The sequence below is a fragment of the Anopheles merus genome, chromosome 2L, assembly GCF_017562075.2.
Source record: "Anopheles merus strain MAF chromosome 2L, AmerM5.1, whole genome shotgun sequence".
Classification (NCBI taxonomy): Eukaryota; Metazoa; Arthropoda; class Insecta; order Diptera; family Culicidae; genus Anopheles; species Anopheles merus.
Genome location: NC_054083.1, coordinates 44,735,294 through 44,755,760, shown reverse-complemented (window position 1 = coordinate 44,755,760; position 20,467 = coordinate 44,735,294). Strand labels below are relative to the sequence as shown.

Sequence of the window (20,467 nt, the reverse complement as noted above, 5' to 3'; positions counted from 1 at the left end):
TCTTTTTTTAGTTTTTTTGCTGTAGTCATAATCTTTTGTTTTTATTCTTTTTTCTTTCTATTCTTTATTATTGATTGTAAAATTAGGAAAATTTAAACAATATATTCTTATTTTTAATTGAATTTTTACGAAATTAATCTTATTTAAGGGTATTTATATTCATACTTCACTACCTTCTGAAGCACATTTTCTTACTAAAAACTAATTTGCAACTTAAAAATTCAAGGCTTCATAATGTTTAACCTTTCTTCCTGAATGAAAAAAAAAACACACACACACACACACACATAAACACGCACAAACAAATCACACGCTTGAATTAATTTTAATTTCAGGCTCACCACAAACCAACCATGAATTGAGGTGTGAATAATTAACACTCTTCATATCGCAGGTTGATAGATAGTTTGTACACACAGTCTATAAAAATCGGTGCATATCAAACAAGTACCCGTTTTCGGCACGATCCTGTACCACAAAAAAAAACACGCAGAACGGAACAAAAACACCACCCAATATAGAGACATCATCCCAGATGCGGCACCTATTTAAATTAGAAAAACCTCACCTCAATCAACGCCACTTAGTCAAGCCTTTTTTTGTTATTACTCTTCGCTCGCTTGCTTGCTGTGGTCTTGCTTTTGGCACCGCCACTGGTGGTGGTGGGTTCACTGGATCAAGGACGGCTAGTAGACAACAACAACAACAACAGCAACGGCAAAGCGCCGAAAAAAGCCAACAACCCCTTTCCCCGCCCAAGCAGCTTTTGGGTCGGAAGCACGACGGCCAGCTAAAGCGGAGAGAGAGATACATCTTTATGCTAATTGACAGACGATCAAGTGCCAGTCAACTCCTTCCCTGACCGAGTGAGGTGAGAGAGAGAGAGAGAGCGAGCGAGAGAGAGGGAGAGCCACACACACACACACCCAGTACCGTGTCAGTGTACTGCATAAATTTGAATTAAATCTGTTTCATTTGAATAATTAGCGGGACACACAGCACCACAACAACAACAGCTCCGAGGGCCTTGGCCAGAGCACTTTGCGCCGGGCCAGGATCCCTCCGATCCCTGTGGTCCTGGTGGCCCCGGTGGCTGCGAAAGGATAACCATTCGGTGGGACAGGTTTTTCGACCGCACTTGACAGGCTTTGGCCGAAAAGGGATGCGCCCATGTCCAGCTATAATTAGAATACCGTTTAAAGAGACGACAGTAAAGCCACCGTTTGGCGCCCTTCGGGCCTCTTCTAACGGTCTCTTTAAAAATGGCGCAATTGCAGCACACCCAGGCAAGGTGGTGCAGTTTCGGTGGCCCGATCAGGCAGGGCCACGAAAAGTTCGTTACAAAAATAAATCAATTTAAAGAGCTTCCCAAGCAACGGCAACGGCAACGTTTAAATGCCACTTTCGCTTTCGTTTTTTAATGGCATTAAAAAAAACGGACGCGAAAGGATAAAAAAGGATTGCACCGCCGAGATGCATTATCAACACATGCCGAGAGATCAGCAGCACACTATCAACAATCGGAACGGATGCAAATCGATGGGAAAAACACGATGATCGCTATCCTATGCGAACCACTTCCCAAGCGATGAGGAGGGAATTTGCAACGGAAAAATGCTTGCGCATATTTCCGAGTTTGCCAAAAGCGCTGGGCCCGTTCAAAGGTAATCGATTTATTTGCATGCCCTGAGATGCCACAGATTCCTTGAGAGAATTGCGAGCGGGAGGGAAGATATGCACCATAAAGCGAAGGGGAGAGTGAGAGCGACTGCGGCCCATCGAAAGAAGATTCCTTACAGGAGGCTTCTTCTATGCAAAAAAGGTCCCATCCCAGGGCACATTAATCCTAAAACCTCATTCGCAACACACAAACACACACACACACGGTGACGGGATGGGACAGTGTCTGCCACTTCCCGATCCGTCCAAACACACCCAAGCCAAAGGGGTTAAAGTTTGTGCAAAAGATATTAAAATTTCCTCACTGTTGCGTCTTCGCTATCTTCGATCCGCGCGCACATCTGCATGTGATGTTCCTCGCATTGCTTCCCCTATGCTCACTAGCTCTGTGCTTTCTAGTCAGAGAGCGCTTCCCCCTTTGCCAAGGTAACGCCAGGTAGCTTTACCCTTTTTTCCCCCTTCACGAGACACAACCGGGCGAGAAAAATCGAGGAAGATCCTGGGAAAATCCTAACCCTTTTTACATATTTTAAATTAAATATATGCAAAAGATGACCCCGTATATGCATAATAAGGGGATGATACTGTCATTGAAGTGCGTTACTGCGCCTTACCTCCGGCGTGCGGTGGTTGCAGCAAACCCCTTTTTGTGTGTGTGTGTCTGTGTTGTTACCTGAGCTGAGGTTACCTTACCTGCTTCCTCCTTTGCGAACTTGCTTACGCTCACGGAGGCACGCATGCCCTTTCCCTTTTCTTTTATTTCGTTTTCTTTACCTTGCGCTAACCCCCACCCGGTAAGGGATGATGCGCCATCGGAAGAGCAGCACACGCGGTGAAAAAAAAAACACAAACTAGCAAAACCCTTTCGTCGAGGTAGGCGCCCCTGCCGTGTAATGATATATATATATTTTATCTCGCATCTTTGCGCGCTTGCATCCTTCCCGCTCCTGCGTTGTGCATTGCCTGCTTTGCTGCGGAACAAAAAGGTGTCTCTTCCGGCCTGGGAGATGATGACTTGAAGATCACATCACAGCGGCGGCGAGGATGCTCACCGTGACAATGCTCCTGGCTGGTGTTCCTGTTGGCAGGGGGACAATAAAGCAGGACAAGATTATTTTGGCAAAGGAACAGTATCATTCAAGGAAGGATTCATCCTTTGCCACCTCTCTCTCTCTCTCTCTCTCTCTCTCTCTCTCTCTCTCTCTCACACTTTTGCTCTTACTTTTCGTCTGTGTATGTATGAGCGATCGATTTTGGCGTAGATTAGTGAAATTCCGTCATCCTTCGCCCGTAGCACAGGCAAGCGAAAGAGAGAGGGTTCTGTGTGTGTGAGTTTGCCCTTTTATTTCGCAAAAGGGTAACGTATTTTGCATAATCATTTTTACAGCTTCGTAAAAATAGAAAATGCACACCCCTTTCCCATGCTCGGGGTATCCTTCTTTTCTACTTCTGATGCTGCTGTAGCTGCTGTTGTTGTCGATATTTGAGAGCTTAATTTTTGCAACCGTTGCTGCCGTGAAGCTGCAATGCAATCGTCTGCTCTAAAATGGATGCTAAATCGGAACGCATTCCGTGACAACGTGGGGTGGAAACGTAATTTTTTTTTTTCGGGCCAAAGGCCCTGGACTGCGTGTATCGGTTTGATTGATTGCAACTGTTGCTATTCCTATGCAAATGAGGCTCCGGGAGCAACCGAACCGGGGTACCAGGGCGGTCTGGAGCGTTGGTTCTGGGTTCTACTATGCAGTTCAACTTACAGCAAGAAGGGAAAATGAGTCCGTACGGGGAAATGTGTGATCAGTAACCGTTTTTTTGTTGTTGCTTTTTTTCTCCACATGGTTTGGTGTAAACTGTATTTCGGAGAACTTGCATATTAAATTGAGTGTTTTGGAATTATTTATTCATCCCAAGGAAGCTTATTTAAATTTTAAATCAATGTTGGAAGCATTGCACTTTATGAACTATTTTGAATAAGCACTTGTTGATTCGTAGCACTTGTTTGTTTTGGGAAATTGTTTCTTAATTTATTACGTTTACCACATTGCGGAGTTGCTTTTAGCCGTTTTATTCACTTTCATTATAAATTTAATTGCTTTTACATTTTCTCATTATGAATCGTTTGAAAGCAACTACGAAAATGTGTTTGTTATTCAACAAGACCTACGCAAACATGAAAACAGTTTTTTTTATCAAAATTGGTAAACATTCAAGTCACTGATTTTAACAATTTTTAATAATTTTTATTTTACGAGCTTCTTTATGATCTTGAACTGATTAATTAATAATCACTTCTAATCATCTATTTTATTTTACATATTTTACTTGTTTTTGTTAGATTATGCTTTAAATATCCATTTTCTTACTTAATTAAACGTTTTTTATATGTTATTTTAAGCTGTAGAAGATGCAACACTTAGGCTTTAAAAGTCATTTTTAATGTTACATCCTACGTTGAGGATTCATCTTGAGGAGGTGCTGTTTTTAAAATACACTTTATTATAAGAATTATTTAATTGGAAGAAATATTCCTGTCCTATGGTATTCATCCTATCTATACCTACTTTAAACCTCATTTATCCTACACCCAAAATTATGTCGGGGCACTTTCACATGTTGCCCTGTGCGCATTATAGTCTTAACAGCAGAAGTTATTCCTTCAAGTAGAAAGTTCAACAAAATATAGTTATACGCCTATGACCTTTATTTTTTATTTTTTCCTTTCGGGCCTAACATGTTGAGCTGTCGATGGTGAAATCTGTAAAATGAAAGGCATATACACTATGATTTTCCACGCTGTTTAACAGTGTAGTAGCGCTACAGTCATTTTTGAGTCACTTCTAACCAGTAGATATAAAAAATAGCATTATACAATAATTCTTTCATCTCCGTAAACACCAACAAACCCGGAGCAGGTATGCATTAAAATGTTGTCAAACACAAAAGGACACCACGAGCACCATTATGCAGGCAGCAAGGATGGCCCTGCTGCTATCAGCGCTACCTTCTCCCGCTTATCTTAACCCCTACATCAAGCAACCTTTATTTTTAGGCATTTAGTTTCTTTTCTCCGTGTTTCGTCACTCACATCCTGAGTCCCGATAATAATCATCATCCCCGCACACGACATCCCCTACGCAATAAAGATGATCTTGTGCGCATCACCAGCCGTCGAAGCTGCGCGCACCACCATCGCGCACCCAGGAACACGTTCTAGCAACATTCGGTATCTTGATCTTGCATCCTGCGCTCTTGGCACTTGCAACACTCTCTCTCTCTCCCGGTCTCCCTAACACAATCTAGTTTGCATGTTTTTACTATTTTAATTTCATCTTTGATCTTGACAACGTTTCATTCGCTGTGCTTTTGCGCTCTGGTAGTTTAATATTTCCTTGGCCGACCGTCTATGCGCAAGCAGAGCGGCAAGGGCACCATGTCTGGTATGTTTTTGGGGGCTAGGAAAATGTTTAATTTATGCGTACAATTTTTGGCACTCAGTGTGTGTGTGTGTGCAAAGGATGAAGAAGGGACAGAGAAATGTAAGGGGACCAACATGTTGATGAAAGCCGGGAAAGTCTTCAAAGACGTTAGGGCTGCTGCATGGCCTGGACTAGGCAAAAAAAGGGCGAACTGAGAACGGCTTGAGATTTTGGCGCTAATAATTGTGGTCGTGTTCGTGTTCAAACAGCCAAACAGCGAAGCTGCATTCTAGGGGCGCTGGAAGACCGATGGCTGATGATGAACTAGTTGATAAAATTAAGCCAGTTTGGTGGATTTTGTTGTCCCTACAAGCACGCGCATAAATTAATGTGTTTGATCTTTCCACTCCCTCGAACCTTCCGTTTTATAAATATGCACGCATCGGAGGCTTTTGGATTTTCCCGTAAAAACACACTCGAGCGTGGAAATTGATGTGAAAGTTCTAATGCGAGCATTTGCGGTCAGCTGGCAACACCTCCACACCTTCTGCTGCAGCTTCGGCCGTGCTCGCAACCATTTCCACCTACCTACTTAGTTCCGGACAGGTGAAAGCGGTCTACGGAAGAAAACCAAAAAAACAGCCCTCCTCCCCCCTAACGAAAACCCTCCCGGCACAATCGGGCCAGCCAAAAAGCAAAAATGCGTAATATTTTCGATAAGCGCTCACCCGCACGGAAGGCTGCACACGTTAATGCGTGCCTTCTCTAGTGGCACCTTCAAACGGGGCTTATCGCCGCCAGAGGACAGCGGGCCAGAAAATTCTCCCACTTCTTCGACACTGCTCGGGGAGGCGGCGGGGAAGAAAGGGAGGGAACGGTGGAAAGCACCCGAAATAAGCACCGAATCGTGGCGTCCTCTTGAGAGGTGATTATTTTTCTTAACTCAATTAAAAAATTTAATACAACGACACGACTCCGCGCGCGATGCCGTTGCGGAAAGTTCCCTCCCTTCCCTTTCCCCCACGACCGATGGCACCGAAGAGGCCAACGCTCTCCGCACTGCATCCACCCGATGCGGGGAGGAAATTAAAATGAAAAAAAAAAAATCCAACCACACAAACCATGGAACGGGTCACGTCGTTTGTTACAGTTGCGTGAAATCGAGCTGTCAGAAAAATTTACGAGTAAAGGTGGCACGTTTGTGTTTCAGTGCTTTTTGGGAAAAGGGGAAAACTGGTGGACGCTTCCACCTCAATTTTAATGCACGAACGCCGGAACAGGTGGTGGCGGTGGCATGATCATGAGCCGCTGACGGTTGTTGGGCTACAGATTTCATGTCCGTTCCATGGGTGAATTGGTGTCCCCGCCACCGTCACGCGGGGTCAAAAAGAAGCAGCTCAGTGACAGAGCAGCGAGCTAAGAGGCGAAGAAAGCACTACGCGAGACAGTTGCAACATTGAAGGTTAAAACGGTGGGCATACCACAAAAAAACAAAACAAAAATTGCACTAAATATACACTCCAAAAAGCCACACGTGCGTAGAGAATCGACGTGTTTTCGGGTGCTGTCCTTTGCACACTCTCGTTGGCACCATAAAATGCATGTTTCATGAGAACGTTTAGCGGACAATGTTTGTCGATCGTTATCTGCCCGGGTATTGCATCCATAACGGGTAATGTTTGATGCGAAACACATTTGTCAGCATTAAAGCAACATTAGTGTGCCTTTCAAATGGTGCCTAACTTGTTGGAATTTTCATTTCCAAGCGCCCGCCCCAAAATACCTTTACATGCTAATGTGTATCACCTGGAGGCTGTTTATACTCACTGGTTTGAGGTGTTAAGAGGAGAACGCTTCTCATCGGAATACTTCAAAATACAAAAAAAAAAACCACAAATAATTTGAAAAGGTCATTAAAATTGTACCTCTTTGTAAGATCTGTTTAATTCAGTGTGATCTGCGACCCGAGATGCGCTCAAATTAGCGTAAAGATGACACGGTCAAGATGTGTTCCGTGCGTACCCTGTTTCTAAACTACGCCATTGCACACAAACGCACTGCACCGCGACACGTTGGGATTCCTTCCCCCGCAAAACTAGAGCACCACTACACGCACAGATGGACGCCCGTTAAAAAAAAACGGAAATTATAAATCACAATTTTAGTGACAATTAAATGGTTGGCTTTGATTAATTTTTCTTGCTATGTTGTTTCTTTTTTATGACCCCCAATGCTCCCCCCCTGTGTCACTGTTTCAGGTGGAGGTTACGTGGATGCTTCCGGACCCCATACACTCCCCTCGTCATACCGGGTTGTCCCTAAAAGAAAGAGAAATTACACCGGGCACCGGGAATAACGAGGGTGAAGCGTCACATTCCGTCACAACAAACACGCACGCACGGGTGAAGCATTCTAATGCACCCTCCTCGTCACCAGCCCAAACCTGCATACCGGCCGAGATGATTTGGCTTGTTTGTTTAAGCCAGCCCGTTGTTTTATGGCTTAATTTATTGTCTAACTAGAGCGGCCCGCGGTCATGCTGCTGACCCCATGAGCTTTTTCACTTCTAAGCCTAAAAGTGTAACGGCACATGCAATTAAAGCACTGTGTGAAAGTGTGTGATTGCGGAAACACGCACCGTCCGTACTGTGTCATGTGATGTGATGTGTGCCAGCCTTTTTGGATGTGCCCACTGTGATCTATTTTTATCTCACTGTTCGTGAGGCAAGGGGGGTTGAGTGGTTCCATTCGGTTTTATAATTTGTTAATTACCACCATTCATTAGTGAAATGATGAGTTTTGCTTTTTTTTAATTTTCAACGCAACCCCTGGTTGCTGGTGGTTGATCTCTGATCGTCCAGATTGGGTGAGATTGGACAATGTACCGAAAGTAGCTCTTTTCAAACGGGTTGATTTGTTCTAGTTTGCTTTCTAGAAGCTTTTTGTTCTACCCTCCATGCACTCTTCTCCTTACCACTGGCGGAACATTTCCGGCGATGAAATAATTTCCCCCGTTTTGGGTTGAGTAGATGCTCATGATCAGACTGACGGAACGAGCTGGCACTCAAACGGCAACTGTCAAGTAGATCAAATTACGATCGAGAAAGGAAGATTAGATGGGGCTCTCCGCTCTCACATGTCAGAGGCGTATGATTTCCACGCCTGCTCATTGGGATCGGTTAGTGCCTTGGGAAAGGGAATGGTTAAGAGGGAAGTATGATGACGTCTCCAGGGCACAAATTCTTTACTTGTTGTCAGTATTGCTTATCTTAAAGTTCTTTTTTTTTGTTGTACTTCAAACCAATCTATTTGTTTCAAATCTATTTGACGCTCTACAACGTTCTTCAAGTCAAATCGTTTAATTATAAACAGTATTATTATTATTAAACATTTTACAGCAGTGTTGAACATATTGAAAAAAATAGACTCCAATGAAGTTTTTTACGTTAACTTCAATTTCCAGCTGTATAGAAATACGTTGTAGTTGTTATACTTAAACATATAGCTTAAAATGAACAGTTCAACTGTTAAGCTTCCTTAGTGCTTCTTATATGAAGTCCATAAAGTTCAACAAAAAAAAAAAAACAATAATTATTCCAATCTCCCTACCCAAGGTGAAACGGTACTCTGTTGTCCAAAAATTAAAAACCCAACGTCAAGCTGCACTGACCGTTTCCTGCTGCAAAACAAACAGCAACTGCAACAAGACACAGCAGCAAAACGGTACCGGCCGCCAATCTTGCCTTGTTCCATATTTATGAACGCACCTTCGCAGGCTTTTGTGTGCAGAAGTGCGACAATCCCTCAAACAGACCATAAAGTCTAGCCACGCGTCTACAAGCGCGCGCGCGTCAAGTCGCCAAAAGTTTAGGTTTCCACCATTGATGAAACAAATATATCACCCGACCCGGACACTGTGCACTTTAAAAAAAAAACACAATGGACATCTCGTTTCGGTACAAGAAAACCGCAACACTTACACAAAAGCAACGCTGCTTTGCCATAAATCGTGCTATGATTTATGGGTGGTAGGTTTTTGGTCCATTTTGGAAACATTTGAAGGCAAAGCGTGTAAGAGTGCGTTCGCTTCCTAAATTGTGCCAACGAGAGGATTATGATAAGTGGCAAGCACGATTGGGCAACAAGGTTCACAAGGACCGACACGTGTACCGAGCAGTTTATTATCATTTCCAAATGATGCAAAAGCTTGTATTTGTTACACTTGAGATGAGTTGAGACAAATCCCTTCCCTTCCCAGAAAAGGTGTAACTCAATCGCTCATCTGCTCGCAAGGCCCGCGTTCGCTTGCACCGTCATTAACATAACGCAATTGTCACCTGGCCGGGATTGGGATCCCGGGACACCTTGCACTATCTCTCACTCGCTCACCAACCCATTCCCACAAAACGCAACCAATCCCAGCTGCTCGACTTGTTGTCGCAATGTTGTAACGTATTGGCCCCGCTTTGTCTCTTGCATCTTTCCTCGAGCCAGGGACAGCTCAACTCAAACACCAAACCCAGGAAGCAAGGTGTAGATCTGTTTTACCACGCTCTCTAAACGGCTACCGGGAGCAAATTAAAGGACACACAGGGTGCACCATGTCACAGAGCACAAACAAACCTGAAAGAGAAGAAAAAAAAACAAACCCTCGGAACGGAAGCCCGTAGCTAATTTTCATATCGCACCTTACTTTCGTTCCCAAATTGGGTTCTAAGCCCACCAGGGTGGCTGCTGCTGCTGCTGCTGCTGCCGGTCGTACCCGTGCTCTGCATGTCATTTGCATTTGAAATCAAAACAAATTTATTCCCCCCTCTTCCCTCCCTCCCAAACCAGCAATCGTGTGGACAAGCGCAATGATCCAAAACTTCCAAATGGTGATGATCGTCGTGATGATGATGATGTTTGAGGTCTCTGTCAGGTTCGCTTTGCCTCACCAAAACGGTACCCGTGGGAGAAAGGTGATCAACGGGTGTTGCGTGGAGGACGATCTTCTTATCGGTGACGATCAAACCTTTCTTTCACATCACTCACGCTCCAGAGACACAGAACCCGATGAGCTTGTCTTCCGTGTATATGTTACAGCAGGCGAACATCATCTTGTTGACACATGCATGGTGGCCATTCTAATGCGCTGGTGGTGATCCTTTTTCTCCGTGCTTGTACCGTTGAGCCAAACACACAAATCACACGATCAGCAACACCACCCGGGGACTCGTGTTGTTTTAGATGAGTTTTGTGAATGGAACACACTCGTGGAGAGGTGAGATGCTTCCCAGAAGAACGTAGCTGCGGACAGGAACGATCGGTTGTAGATCGCACCATTTGCTCAGACCCACCCGACCCGAGTACTGCACGCCTTGGTGGAAACGAATCTTTTTTTCTTCGGGGTTCACCCCAAATCGATCTATCTGCTTGCTTGAGAAAACATCATAAATTTGACACACCTCCTGCCTTCTTTCGGGGTTTGTTGCATCATCGACCTCTGCACTCCACGTGCAGGTGAAGCAGGAAGTGGATAGGGCCTAGCATCCATCTGACCCTTCTATCGATGGGATAGCATCTCTCGCACACACACAAATCAATCCAGCGTGAATGATAAAAACAAACACTCACAGTGATGCTGTTGGTGGTGGGACCTGCAGTGCTGTTGCTGTTGGCCCTTGGTTAGTATCGTGTATTGTCATTGCTATTGTTGGATGAGCTTCAATCCCAGTGCGGTGGAAGAAGTGTTGTGGTATTTTTAATAATATTTTTTGTTCAACAAGCTTCCCCTCAAGACTGGTTGAACAGATTGCAATCGAACAAGTGGAGCGCATGCAAGGGAAAATTGTTTAGGATGTAATCGCATCTGATGCGATCGCGATCTTCAACAGATATTTTAATCATTTTTCATCCACTTTAAATCTATTTAACGTTAATTGTATTGCAAAATCGTGCATATTTTATCATTAGCAACATAAAATCGACAGCTTTACGAGCTGTACCGAACCTTAAACACTTGTTTGCCAACAATTATATATCTACTCTGCCCTCTCACCACCACTCTGTCAATCAATGAAGCCATTACGCTTTCGTTGGCCGCGGTGAAATACGATACACGCTATGGGCAAGAAACGAGCCAGTGTGTGGCCACACGGCGGCACCATTCAGCTGAGCATGAACCGCCCAAAGAAGGCAAACCGAAATGAGCATTAATAAAAGAGCTGCAATCTGAGCAAGGCTTCTGCGCAGATTCGCGGCTACGGCAGCAATTGTTCGCTGTTTTCGCCAGCGTTTACTGTCTCCATTAAAACCGTCCGGCGGCTTTTGCGCAAGCTTAATCCTTAATCTGGTGAGTTGTGGTTGAGAGGAAAAGACACGAGAGAAAGAGAGTGTGTGTTTGTGCGTGTGTGTGTGTGTGTGTGTGTGTGTGTGGGTATGAAACCGCTGCCGACCTGTAGAAAGGGAACGGAGGGAAGCGTAAATTACTCATAAAATGACACAATTTAACCTGTGCGCGCGCGGGATGCTGCTTCGAATCAAGCTCACGCGCACATAAATTCACCTCATGGCATGATGATGAGCTAAGAACCCGTGGGCTGTAAATTAAGCAACATAGTTGCCGACCGCCGGGACATCCTTTCAGCCCGGGCGAAGCCGTTCCGAGGCAGGCGAGTTTTATCGATACCGCCGGGGACTTTTCATTATAATATATCGCGTGCTATCAAATACAAGGGGTGTAACAGTGTTTGGAATTGATCCTCCTGCTGAGCCGCTGAGCACGCACACGCGCTCGCACACCGACACATAAATTCCCCAAAACAATTTTTGGACCCGCGGGGTTCGTCGTCTGCAGCCGGAAGCAGCACCAGCGTTAAGCTCTTTCGTACGCGACACAGCGCGGCAGTAAAATAATTGATCGACTGGAGAGGTTTCGTGAGGTGAGTGTGTGTGTGTGTACGTTTAGTAATAAATAATCCGACATTTACGGCAGTTGGCTCGGCTCGCAACGGGACAGGTGCATCCCTGATGACGGACACCCACCGAAAAAGGACGCGCACGCTCGTTAGCGGCGTTGCGGGGCCGCGACGTGGCAGTGGCACGCGCAACACACCCGAGCACGCACGTTCGAAAAGGGAACAGCTGATACGAGGGGGGTTTCGACCCGCTGGTTTTGCGCGCGCGGGCAAACGGAAGAGTTAGCAATCATTTTTTATCGCTCCGAAACCCCTTTTGCGCAAAGGGAACCCGCAGCAGATAATCCCCTGACAACCGGGCAATGCAGCTGTGTGTCGGTTGGGTCAGGAAATCGTAAAGTCAAGCGCTATCTGGAACAGTGCACAAACGTCGATATGCAACTGGTCGCGGTGACGGGCTAGCTTTTCTTTTCTGCTATTCTGAGGTGACATTAGGTGATAAATATGTTATCTTATTCCTGCCTCTGAGCGCACCCTCAGCGAAGGAACGCTCCTTCCGTATGTGGGCTGGCCTTTAAAAAAAAAGGACCGTACGATCAGACCGATCGCCCTCGAAATGCTACCATCCTTTAACGAGCAATAAATTGTGTTAAATAGCTTTATGGTTCATTTGAGGCAAGAGAGTTTGCTTAAGAACAGCCGGATTCGTCGCTTCCGTTTCGGCACATGATCGATCCAGCTAGCACATGGTGGGTAATGTTAGGGACAAAAAAAAAACAAACACATACACAAGATCACTCACAGAACAATAACGAGACTTTTAAAATAATGTCCCCTAAAGTGCTTAAGCAAAACCGAAGCACCGTGCCCACATGTGCGTGCTCCGTAGCGCCAAACCGAAACGGTTGCCAGGTTGTCATTCCAGCCGTGACACCAATACCCCTTCTCTCTCTCTCTCTCTCTCTCTCTCTCTTTTCGTGTGTGTATTTTTTAATTTTATTTCCGACCTGTCTCATTTCATCCGGTTTTGGACACGGTTTTCCTCTCTTTTTGCGTGCCTTGTTTTGTATCAATTTTATTGCAGCTCATTTTTTCGGTTTCAGTTACTGTGCCGCTGCCTTTAGGGGGGGTTCCCCTCCCAGCAAACTTTCCGATGGAGCTTGTGGGTTCGTGGTGCTGCAGTCGGAAGTAATATTTTTAAGCACCGCGCGGTGACAGACAGCGCCATGGTGCTGATGGTGAAGACGATCCAGAGCAGCATGGTGGGCCCGAAACAGTTTGTAATTCTTTTTTCGGCTGGGACGATCTTGCCTGCTGCCTCAAGGTCAGCATGCACAAACAGCTGCACATTGTTCGTTTTGGCGCACAACTTTTGCAGTTCAAGGTGCAGCAGAGGTACTTTAGTTGTTTGTACACTTGTTGGCAATGTTGCAGAAAGTGTAATTTCACAAAAGCGATCACGATGATCACGACGATCAATAAGCGTGTTCAATGAGCTTTTTGAAGACATTGTTTCACCACCGGTTGTTTCACCCGGCCTGATTCCACCCGCAAGAAACACAGGATCCACTAGCGTCCACACAAATCGCCGTAAAAATGTCCAGCTTAATGATTATGATTGCCCCTTGATTGCCATTATCATAATGGTTATTATAACCGCTGTTATTTATTGCACTAATTATAATAAAGCTTACCCCGCGCGCTGCCATGGACCATGGGTGGACGGAGAAGGGTGCTGACGACTGCCGCCAAATTGCACTTTTCCTTTCCGGCCCTTTTCTGTTGTCACCGTCGCCCGGATAGGAAGCGATGACCCACTCTCGGCATGCGTTATGCGCTCCTGCCCTGTCTTGTTCCGATGCTTTAATCCTTCCCCCTTGTGAGCTGATCCTCTCGTCTGCGTCGTCTGCGCTGATGCAATCTCGTTCGCTCACTCGAAGCTCCCGGTTCGCTAGACACTTGCTCTGCGTATCTGCGCTGCCACATCTCATCGTGGGGCAATCTTTCGCGCAGACGTTCACGTTCTTCAATTATTATTTTGTCATTCGCACCAAGCAAGCCCCGGCGCGGACCGACCTTGTACGTGTGCAGAAGACGACACCAGTCAACGACAGCGCAACAGCGACCCGGTAGACAATGATCGATGGGCGATCAAGGCGTAAGTGCTACCGGATGTTGGGACAAGTTTTGTGCGCGATCCCGCTGTACGAGATCGATCGACCCGCGACCACACTGGCCGGGCAGGCGGGCAGGTATCTGTGACACACATACACCGCCCCCCTCCCTGTTGCATCCCACAAACTGTACCGCCGGACGAACCGGCAGCAGGCGAGCCGCCTCGGGCGGTATCGCGAGCAGCGACGCAATTAGCAAAACGGCTCATCGTGGTTAGGCTTTATGATGGGAGTGTTTGTCGAGTTGCCTGTTGGGAACCCGTGGACCCACTATCTCAGACCACCTTCTCCCTCCCCTTCCTCCAACATACGGGCGAGCGGGCGTGAAAGGGTACGCAACTTCCGGGCCGCGCGGGCCGTCCGGAAAACAATGTGCGCGCTTTTGACGCGCCAGTGATTCATTTGCTGGGCGCGTTATTAATGTGAGAGTATTTTGAGCCCCACGGAGAAGCCGAATAATGCTCATTGTTCTAACCGAAAAACCTCCACCTCGTGTCTCTGTGTGTGTGTGTCAGTGTGTTTTCTGACTCGAAATTTTAACCCATTGTATTGGGGCTCGGGAGGCGGAGGGCCATCACCAAAAAATATGTTCTTCAACCCAGTACCTACGGGCAAACAGTGAGTGTGGCTGTTTCGAGGGGTGTTTATTGAAAAACTGCCCACTGGTGTACCCGTCTCCGATCGTATGGGCACGCGGTGCGGTGGCCAGGGTAGTAAAGGCGTAGTATTTCATGCAACAACAATAAACCATTTAGCGCACGAATTAGTAGTTGAAAGATGGTGTTTTAGTGCGTTGAGCTGGTTTCAAGGTTTCGTGCACGTAAAGATGCATTGCAAGCAATCACCTTAAACTGTCGGAATAAAGTACCACTGGGAGCGGGTAGCCGTGGCGTAGTGTTATGTGTTCGGTTTGACACTTACCACATTGCGAGTTCAAAACTCGTCTCATCAGTTCAATGTTGGTTTAATGTAATTCAAGAGCACGTCAACAATATTGAGTTTAACAAATCAAAAGTGAAAAGAAAAAAAAGATTCTAATATTAAGAAACTACTACTTAACTATATGTATTGCACATTTGTGACGTCTATTATGTTATTGTGTTGTTTATTGATGTACAATAGCCTAGTAATTTGATTCTAAAGTCAATCAAACAACAGTTTTTCGCAAATATCTAGATCTGTTCTTACGCTAAAGTTTAAATTTTCATGTCATTTAATAGACAATCTTTTAGATCCACGATGAAGTTTAAAAATGGTAGAAAATAGCGTAATTATTCAAATTTATTGAACAATGAGGGCTTCTCGTTCTATCAGACTACCATTATTGCCTTAGTCTGAGGTTGACCTTAATTTATTTACCATTATGATAAATGTCTGTTTCGGCTAGTAAAAGATGAACAACGCTTATAACATTAAGTATCAAAGGGAGGAAATTGTTGCATACGTTATTAAAACTCAAGATTTAGGAGCGGAATTTGAAGAATGAAAAATTTCAATTTATCCATTCTAAACTTTTATTTTCGTATAGGATGTAAACCAACTTCTGTCATATCAAAATAGAACGCTAAGGAAAAGCTAAAAGAGAATGAAATTTGACATTCAAATCACTAATAATTTACCATCATTCCATTTTGTTCGGAAGACATAAAACCATACATTTAAATGCCCGTATCATACGACACGCATCGAAATGTTAGATGTTATCAGTCTTAGTATGTAATCTGTTCACTTCCCCCAACGACACCACTTCACCGAATCGCTTGATAAATGAATTTATCTCCTAATTCACATTCGTTTTTTTTATTTTTGTCAGCCAAAGATACCAGCCTTTTGTCCAGATCAATCGAGAGTTGCATCCATAGCATCAGCATCGCATTTTGCAGATTTATCACACACCGATGCAACAACAACCGAAGCTCGAATGACTTGAAGTTGTGCCGGTGCGCTACAACAATCCAACCCAAAAAGAGCATCGGGTACATAGAAAGAGCGACACCAACACCAACCACCCGCCAAGTGATTCGCCAAGTTTTTCGTGAATCACACACGCGACCAACATCGATGGAAGGAGATGGAGCTTCCTGCAGGAGAGGAAGGCAGCGTTGTCGGATCGTTTTTTGCTGCTTCTTCTGCCCTCTCCCCCCCAATCCCATCGCGTCGTGCACTATGCACCGTGGTTGGCTTAGGACACTCCTCTTCGCCTGTCGCGAATGTCATCGTACACAGCTGGTCGTGTTGGGCGCGATGCTAATGACGAGCCTGTGTGCCGCTGCCCTGCCTGCCTGCCCGCCCTTCCCCGACTCCCCATTGCATCGATTGCAGCAGCCGCCCGTTGCAGCAGCGGAGCAGGCGGATGGGTCCGGGTGACACGCTCGAAACTCGATATTTATAGTGTCTAATGCTCGGTTGGCAGTGACACGAGCACCGGCTGCCCCGACATGGCAAACAACAACAGGTGGATGCTGATCCCTGCACCATACCACCCGCCGGGGTGGAGGTTGTGATGATAGGGAGGAGAGTGTTGTTATCGTGCTGTCCGCCTTTGAATGTTTCTGATCGAGACCCTAGCCTGGACAGCATGGTGTCGCTGGCGGGGAGAGAAGTGAGTTACGATTGTGTGTCGAGGTAGGTACAATCTTTCGCTTCGATTAATGTGCGCAAACAGCGGGTCTGATGGAACTGCACGCTTTTAACTATTTTAAGAATATAATATCTGTTTGCCTTTTAAAACCAACACACACCCTGTATCATCATCCTTGGTTAGTGTTTCTTTAATGGGATCGAAAAGAAACATTTCAATACCAAAACTGTTGCCTTCTCCCTCAACCAGGCTTACACGAGAGGAACCGATATCACCCCAAATCCGCTGCCTATAGGCTGTAAAGGATTGTGAAATTGTGAACAAAAATGTGGTTCGCCTAGAAAACGGTACGCCGTTTGGTTTTGAAGTCGTCCGCTTCGAACACACGATTGCTTTTAGATGACTCCCTCCCTCTAAAAGTGTGCTCAATCTTCGAAACACGTGCGATGCGAAAAATAGACGAACATTTTTTAGACGATTTTCCACAAAAAACCATCTCCCTGTCTGAAACTGACCCACCAATCCACCCTGCTTTTGCGCTTTGTTTGTTTTGATCATTTCAAAACAACTTTTTTTTTTCTCGTATCGAACGATGAGCTCTGCAAACCCTCAGGAGCACCGCCAGCATTGACGTCAGCGGTTCAACCATATTAGCCTAGGCACTACCGGTCGGTGTGGGAAGCCAGCCAGTCCATGGGGGACGCGATCGTGGAATGGTGCGCGCGCGCGCGCGCGCGATCTTACACAACAAAACCCCGCTCGCCACGACGATGCACCAGCCTGGGCACTAAATTGCAACCACCGCTCGGGGGTGGGGAACAACAGGGAAGCAGCAGGGTACCGTTCATTTGGTGCGACGCTTGTTTGGACTATATTTAGCTCATTTACACCTCTGCTGCGGTTTGGCCGGAGTGTCGGAGTCCGTGGGCCGACCGTTTTGCTGCAAAAGGGTCACCTGCAATGACCGTCAATACCTCCGGTCCGTTTTGAAGTTGCAAAGTCACTTTCAGCTGCCAATCCCCCCCCCCCTCTCTCTCTCTCTCTCTCTCTCTCTCTCTCTCTCTCTCTCTCTCTCTCTCTCTCTCTCTCTCTCTCTCTCTCTCTCTCTCTCTAAGCACACACACACACACGCACAGAGAGGGCGCGAGTAGGCGCAAACGTTTGGAATGCGCGATAAAAGGCACGACAGAAACGCGGCGGGGGGTTTCCGCTCGTGATCGAGCTGACGGAGGCTGTGATGATCGAGTAGCTCGGAAGATTCCGCTCCCGATACTGATCTGGCGGCCCGTGTTGCCCGCCGAGCTCAAGGATATCAACGTAGTAAATCCGCACAGTGTCACAGTAGAAGGGTAGTAGCTGTGGACGATTGAATTGCTAGAATTTAATGCTCCTCTCACAACGGGACGGTTGGCAGAGATCACACGCATTCCAGAGATGTGAATGCTGCTGGATGATTTACAACATTTATCGCTCGCTAAGAGGGCTACCCGTAACAGTACCAACAGTGAGAAAGAAAACGTACATGTCAGATGACTTTTGATTTACTTCGAAATCAAACCAAATCTCTCCAGCGCTCAAAGAGCCATGGACAATAGGGCCCCAAAACGGATGACAAACTACCATTCCGACTTCCAAAAATACTGCTACCTGTGCTGCCATCAACTAAGACCTTTCATCTTTTCATCCCAAAACCCTATCAGGTTCATCCCAAGTAAAAACTGCAGCACAACAACCGTTACCAACGCGCTGATCTTCCGTTCGCGATAAAGAAAGGTTCGGTAGAGAATAAACATACAGCTCCACACACCTACTGCACTGTTGTCTTCCCTCGAAGGTAATTCTTCACCTCTCAATGCTAATGAATTGTTGTACTTGAGCAGCGCTTCAAATGGAAGCCAATCTTACGGACCACTGTGCGGTGCCTGACAGGCTGGTGAGAATTCTACCGAAATTCGGCAACAAACGGGCACCAACATTTGTTCAACCAATTAGCACCTTGCCCAATAGGTTTCCGAGTAGGGGTCTGCGGGATCTTCCGTGTGTTCCCCAAAAATTGGATTGGGACATTGCACTCCCCAAAGTTGACCGAAGCAACGCTAGACAGCGTGTCACTTCTGAAATTCGAGGCGAACGGTGGCTTTACTTTTTTACACCGTCAAGCTAAATTTATTGCTCCAGTGGCAAGTACAAACAGAAGATGGAATTCCAGTGCCTGTAGTACTTGAAGTGCAGTCGGTCTTGTGTCCTTTGCGATTGAGCGCTTGCGAGCTTGTGTGGAAAGCTAATTCCAGCACGTACGTAGTTCAATTTTCACTCCTGCTCATCCGTCCACCAACACCAAACGCATACCGATCACCATTTATCTCGCACAAGTCAATTAAACACTTAGCTGCGGTTTCTGCAGCTCAAATACTCAAGGCTCATGTGTGAGCCCCCAAACCCCGATCCGTTTCGATCGTCTTCGGAACATCGGGAAAGCTCTAAGCAATGCGGGGACAATTTTTCGCTTCCCAACGGCCCATCAGCCCCTTGGAGAGGTAATGACAGCAATCAATCAATCAAGTGGCCTCCCCTTACTCACCCCTCCCCCTTGCTTATCAGTTGCTTCTGTGTACGTACGTACGTGCGTGTAGACGGCACGGCGTGCCCGCGACGTGCCCTGTCCCTAAGACCGGAGGCCATCTAAGGCGACGAGCTGCGGTGGTGGCCGCAAGCAGGATTGCCCAAGAAGCGCGTTCCGATGCAATCGTGCGCCGTGTGTTGGCGTCGTGCGAGATCGATCGGTTCGGCTCACTGTCATCAATAAATCTCGCGTGTGCCAAAACACACAAACGAACGAGAAGTTATGCAATGGTCCCTTCCACTGTCACACTCCCCCAGCTCATTCTCCCGCGTGCGCAACCTCCGCAAACAGCAACACAGATTGGATTAAGAATCACGGAATTGAGTGTCCCTTTAAATAGCGTGCGTGAGTGATCGTGCTGTGGGTTGTGCATTTAGCTATAAATAATTGCTATCCAACACCCACCTTCCGCTATTGTGTGCTGGTGCTGGATCGGTTTCGGTGGCAGAAGCGGCCGCCCGCTCGATCGATTTGTTGTGAAAGACGCAAGCACAATCGTTGATGCGCCATCGACGACGGCTGCCATCTCGCCTTCCGTCTGGGGCCCGGAAAGGCATGTTTTGGGGTGTGTACGATGCTCGAATTCTTGTGGAGCTGGAGCCATTTACTAAGGCGTGCGTTGGGGTTCGTTGCTTACATTAACAAGGGAAAGCAGTGTAGCAAGTAAGTCATTTAGAACGCATTATTTGCAGCCGTAAATTGAAAATAACAATTCCAAACTCATCAATTCAACCCACACACACACACACACACACACGAACAACAATAATTACCTTTATTTTAGAGCTATTTTTCCACGACACTTGCGCACACTAGCCGCAGGAAGGTGCGCGCTAAACGCTCTGGCGTAACAAAGGGACGTATTGCGCAACCAATTACCAAGACGGCGAGCAACAATTAGACAAATTGCTAACACGACAATTTTGTCACGTTGCGTCACTCTGCCTGCATTCTGGAAGGTTATGTGTGTGTGAGTCAGACAGAGAGAGAGAGAGAGAGAGAGAGAGAGAGAGAGAGAGAGAGAGAGAGAGAGAGAGAGAGGGAGGGACAAAGGGAGACAAGAGACCTGTTAACCCACTTCCATAGCTGGACGA

General features: G+C 46.3%; 1 protein-coding gene across 1 annotated transcript in view; it reads left to right on the top strand.

Annotated features, from left to right (window-relative positions):
* Window positions 1–16,274, top strand: part of LOC121594049 — a 42,252-nt gene extending 25,978 nt beyond the window's left edge. The window contains exon 2 of the mRNA XM_041916927.1: window positions 15,983–16,274. Within this exon, the coding sequence (XP_041772861.1) occupies window positions 15,983–16,099 (117 nt within the window). The 3' untranslated portion in view covers window positions 16,100–16,274. The remainder of the gene's footprint in view (window positions 1–15,982) is intronic.
* Window positions 16,275–20,467: the final 4,193 nt, after the last annotated feature.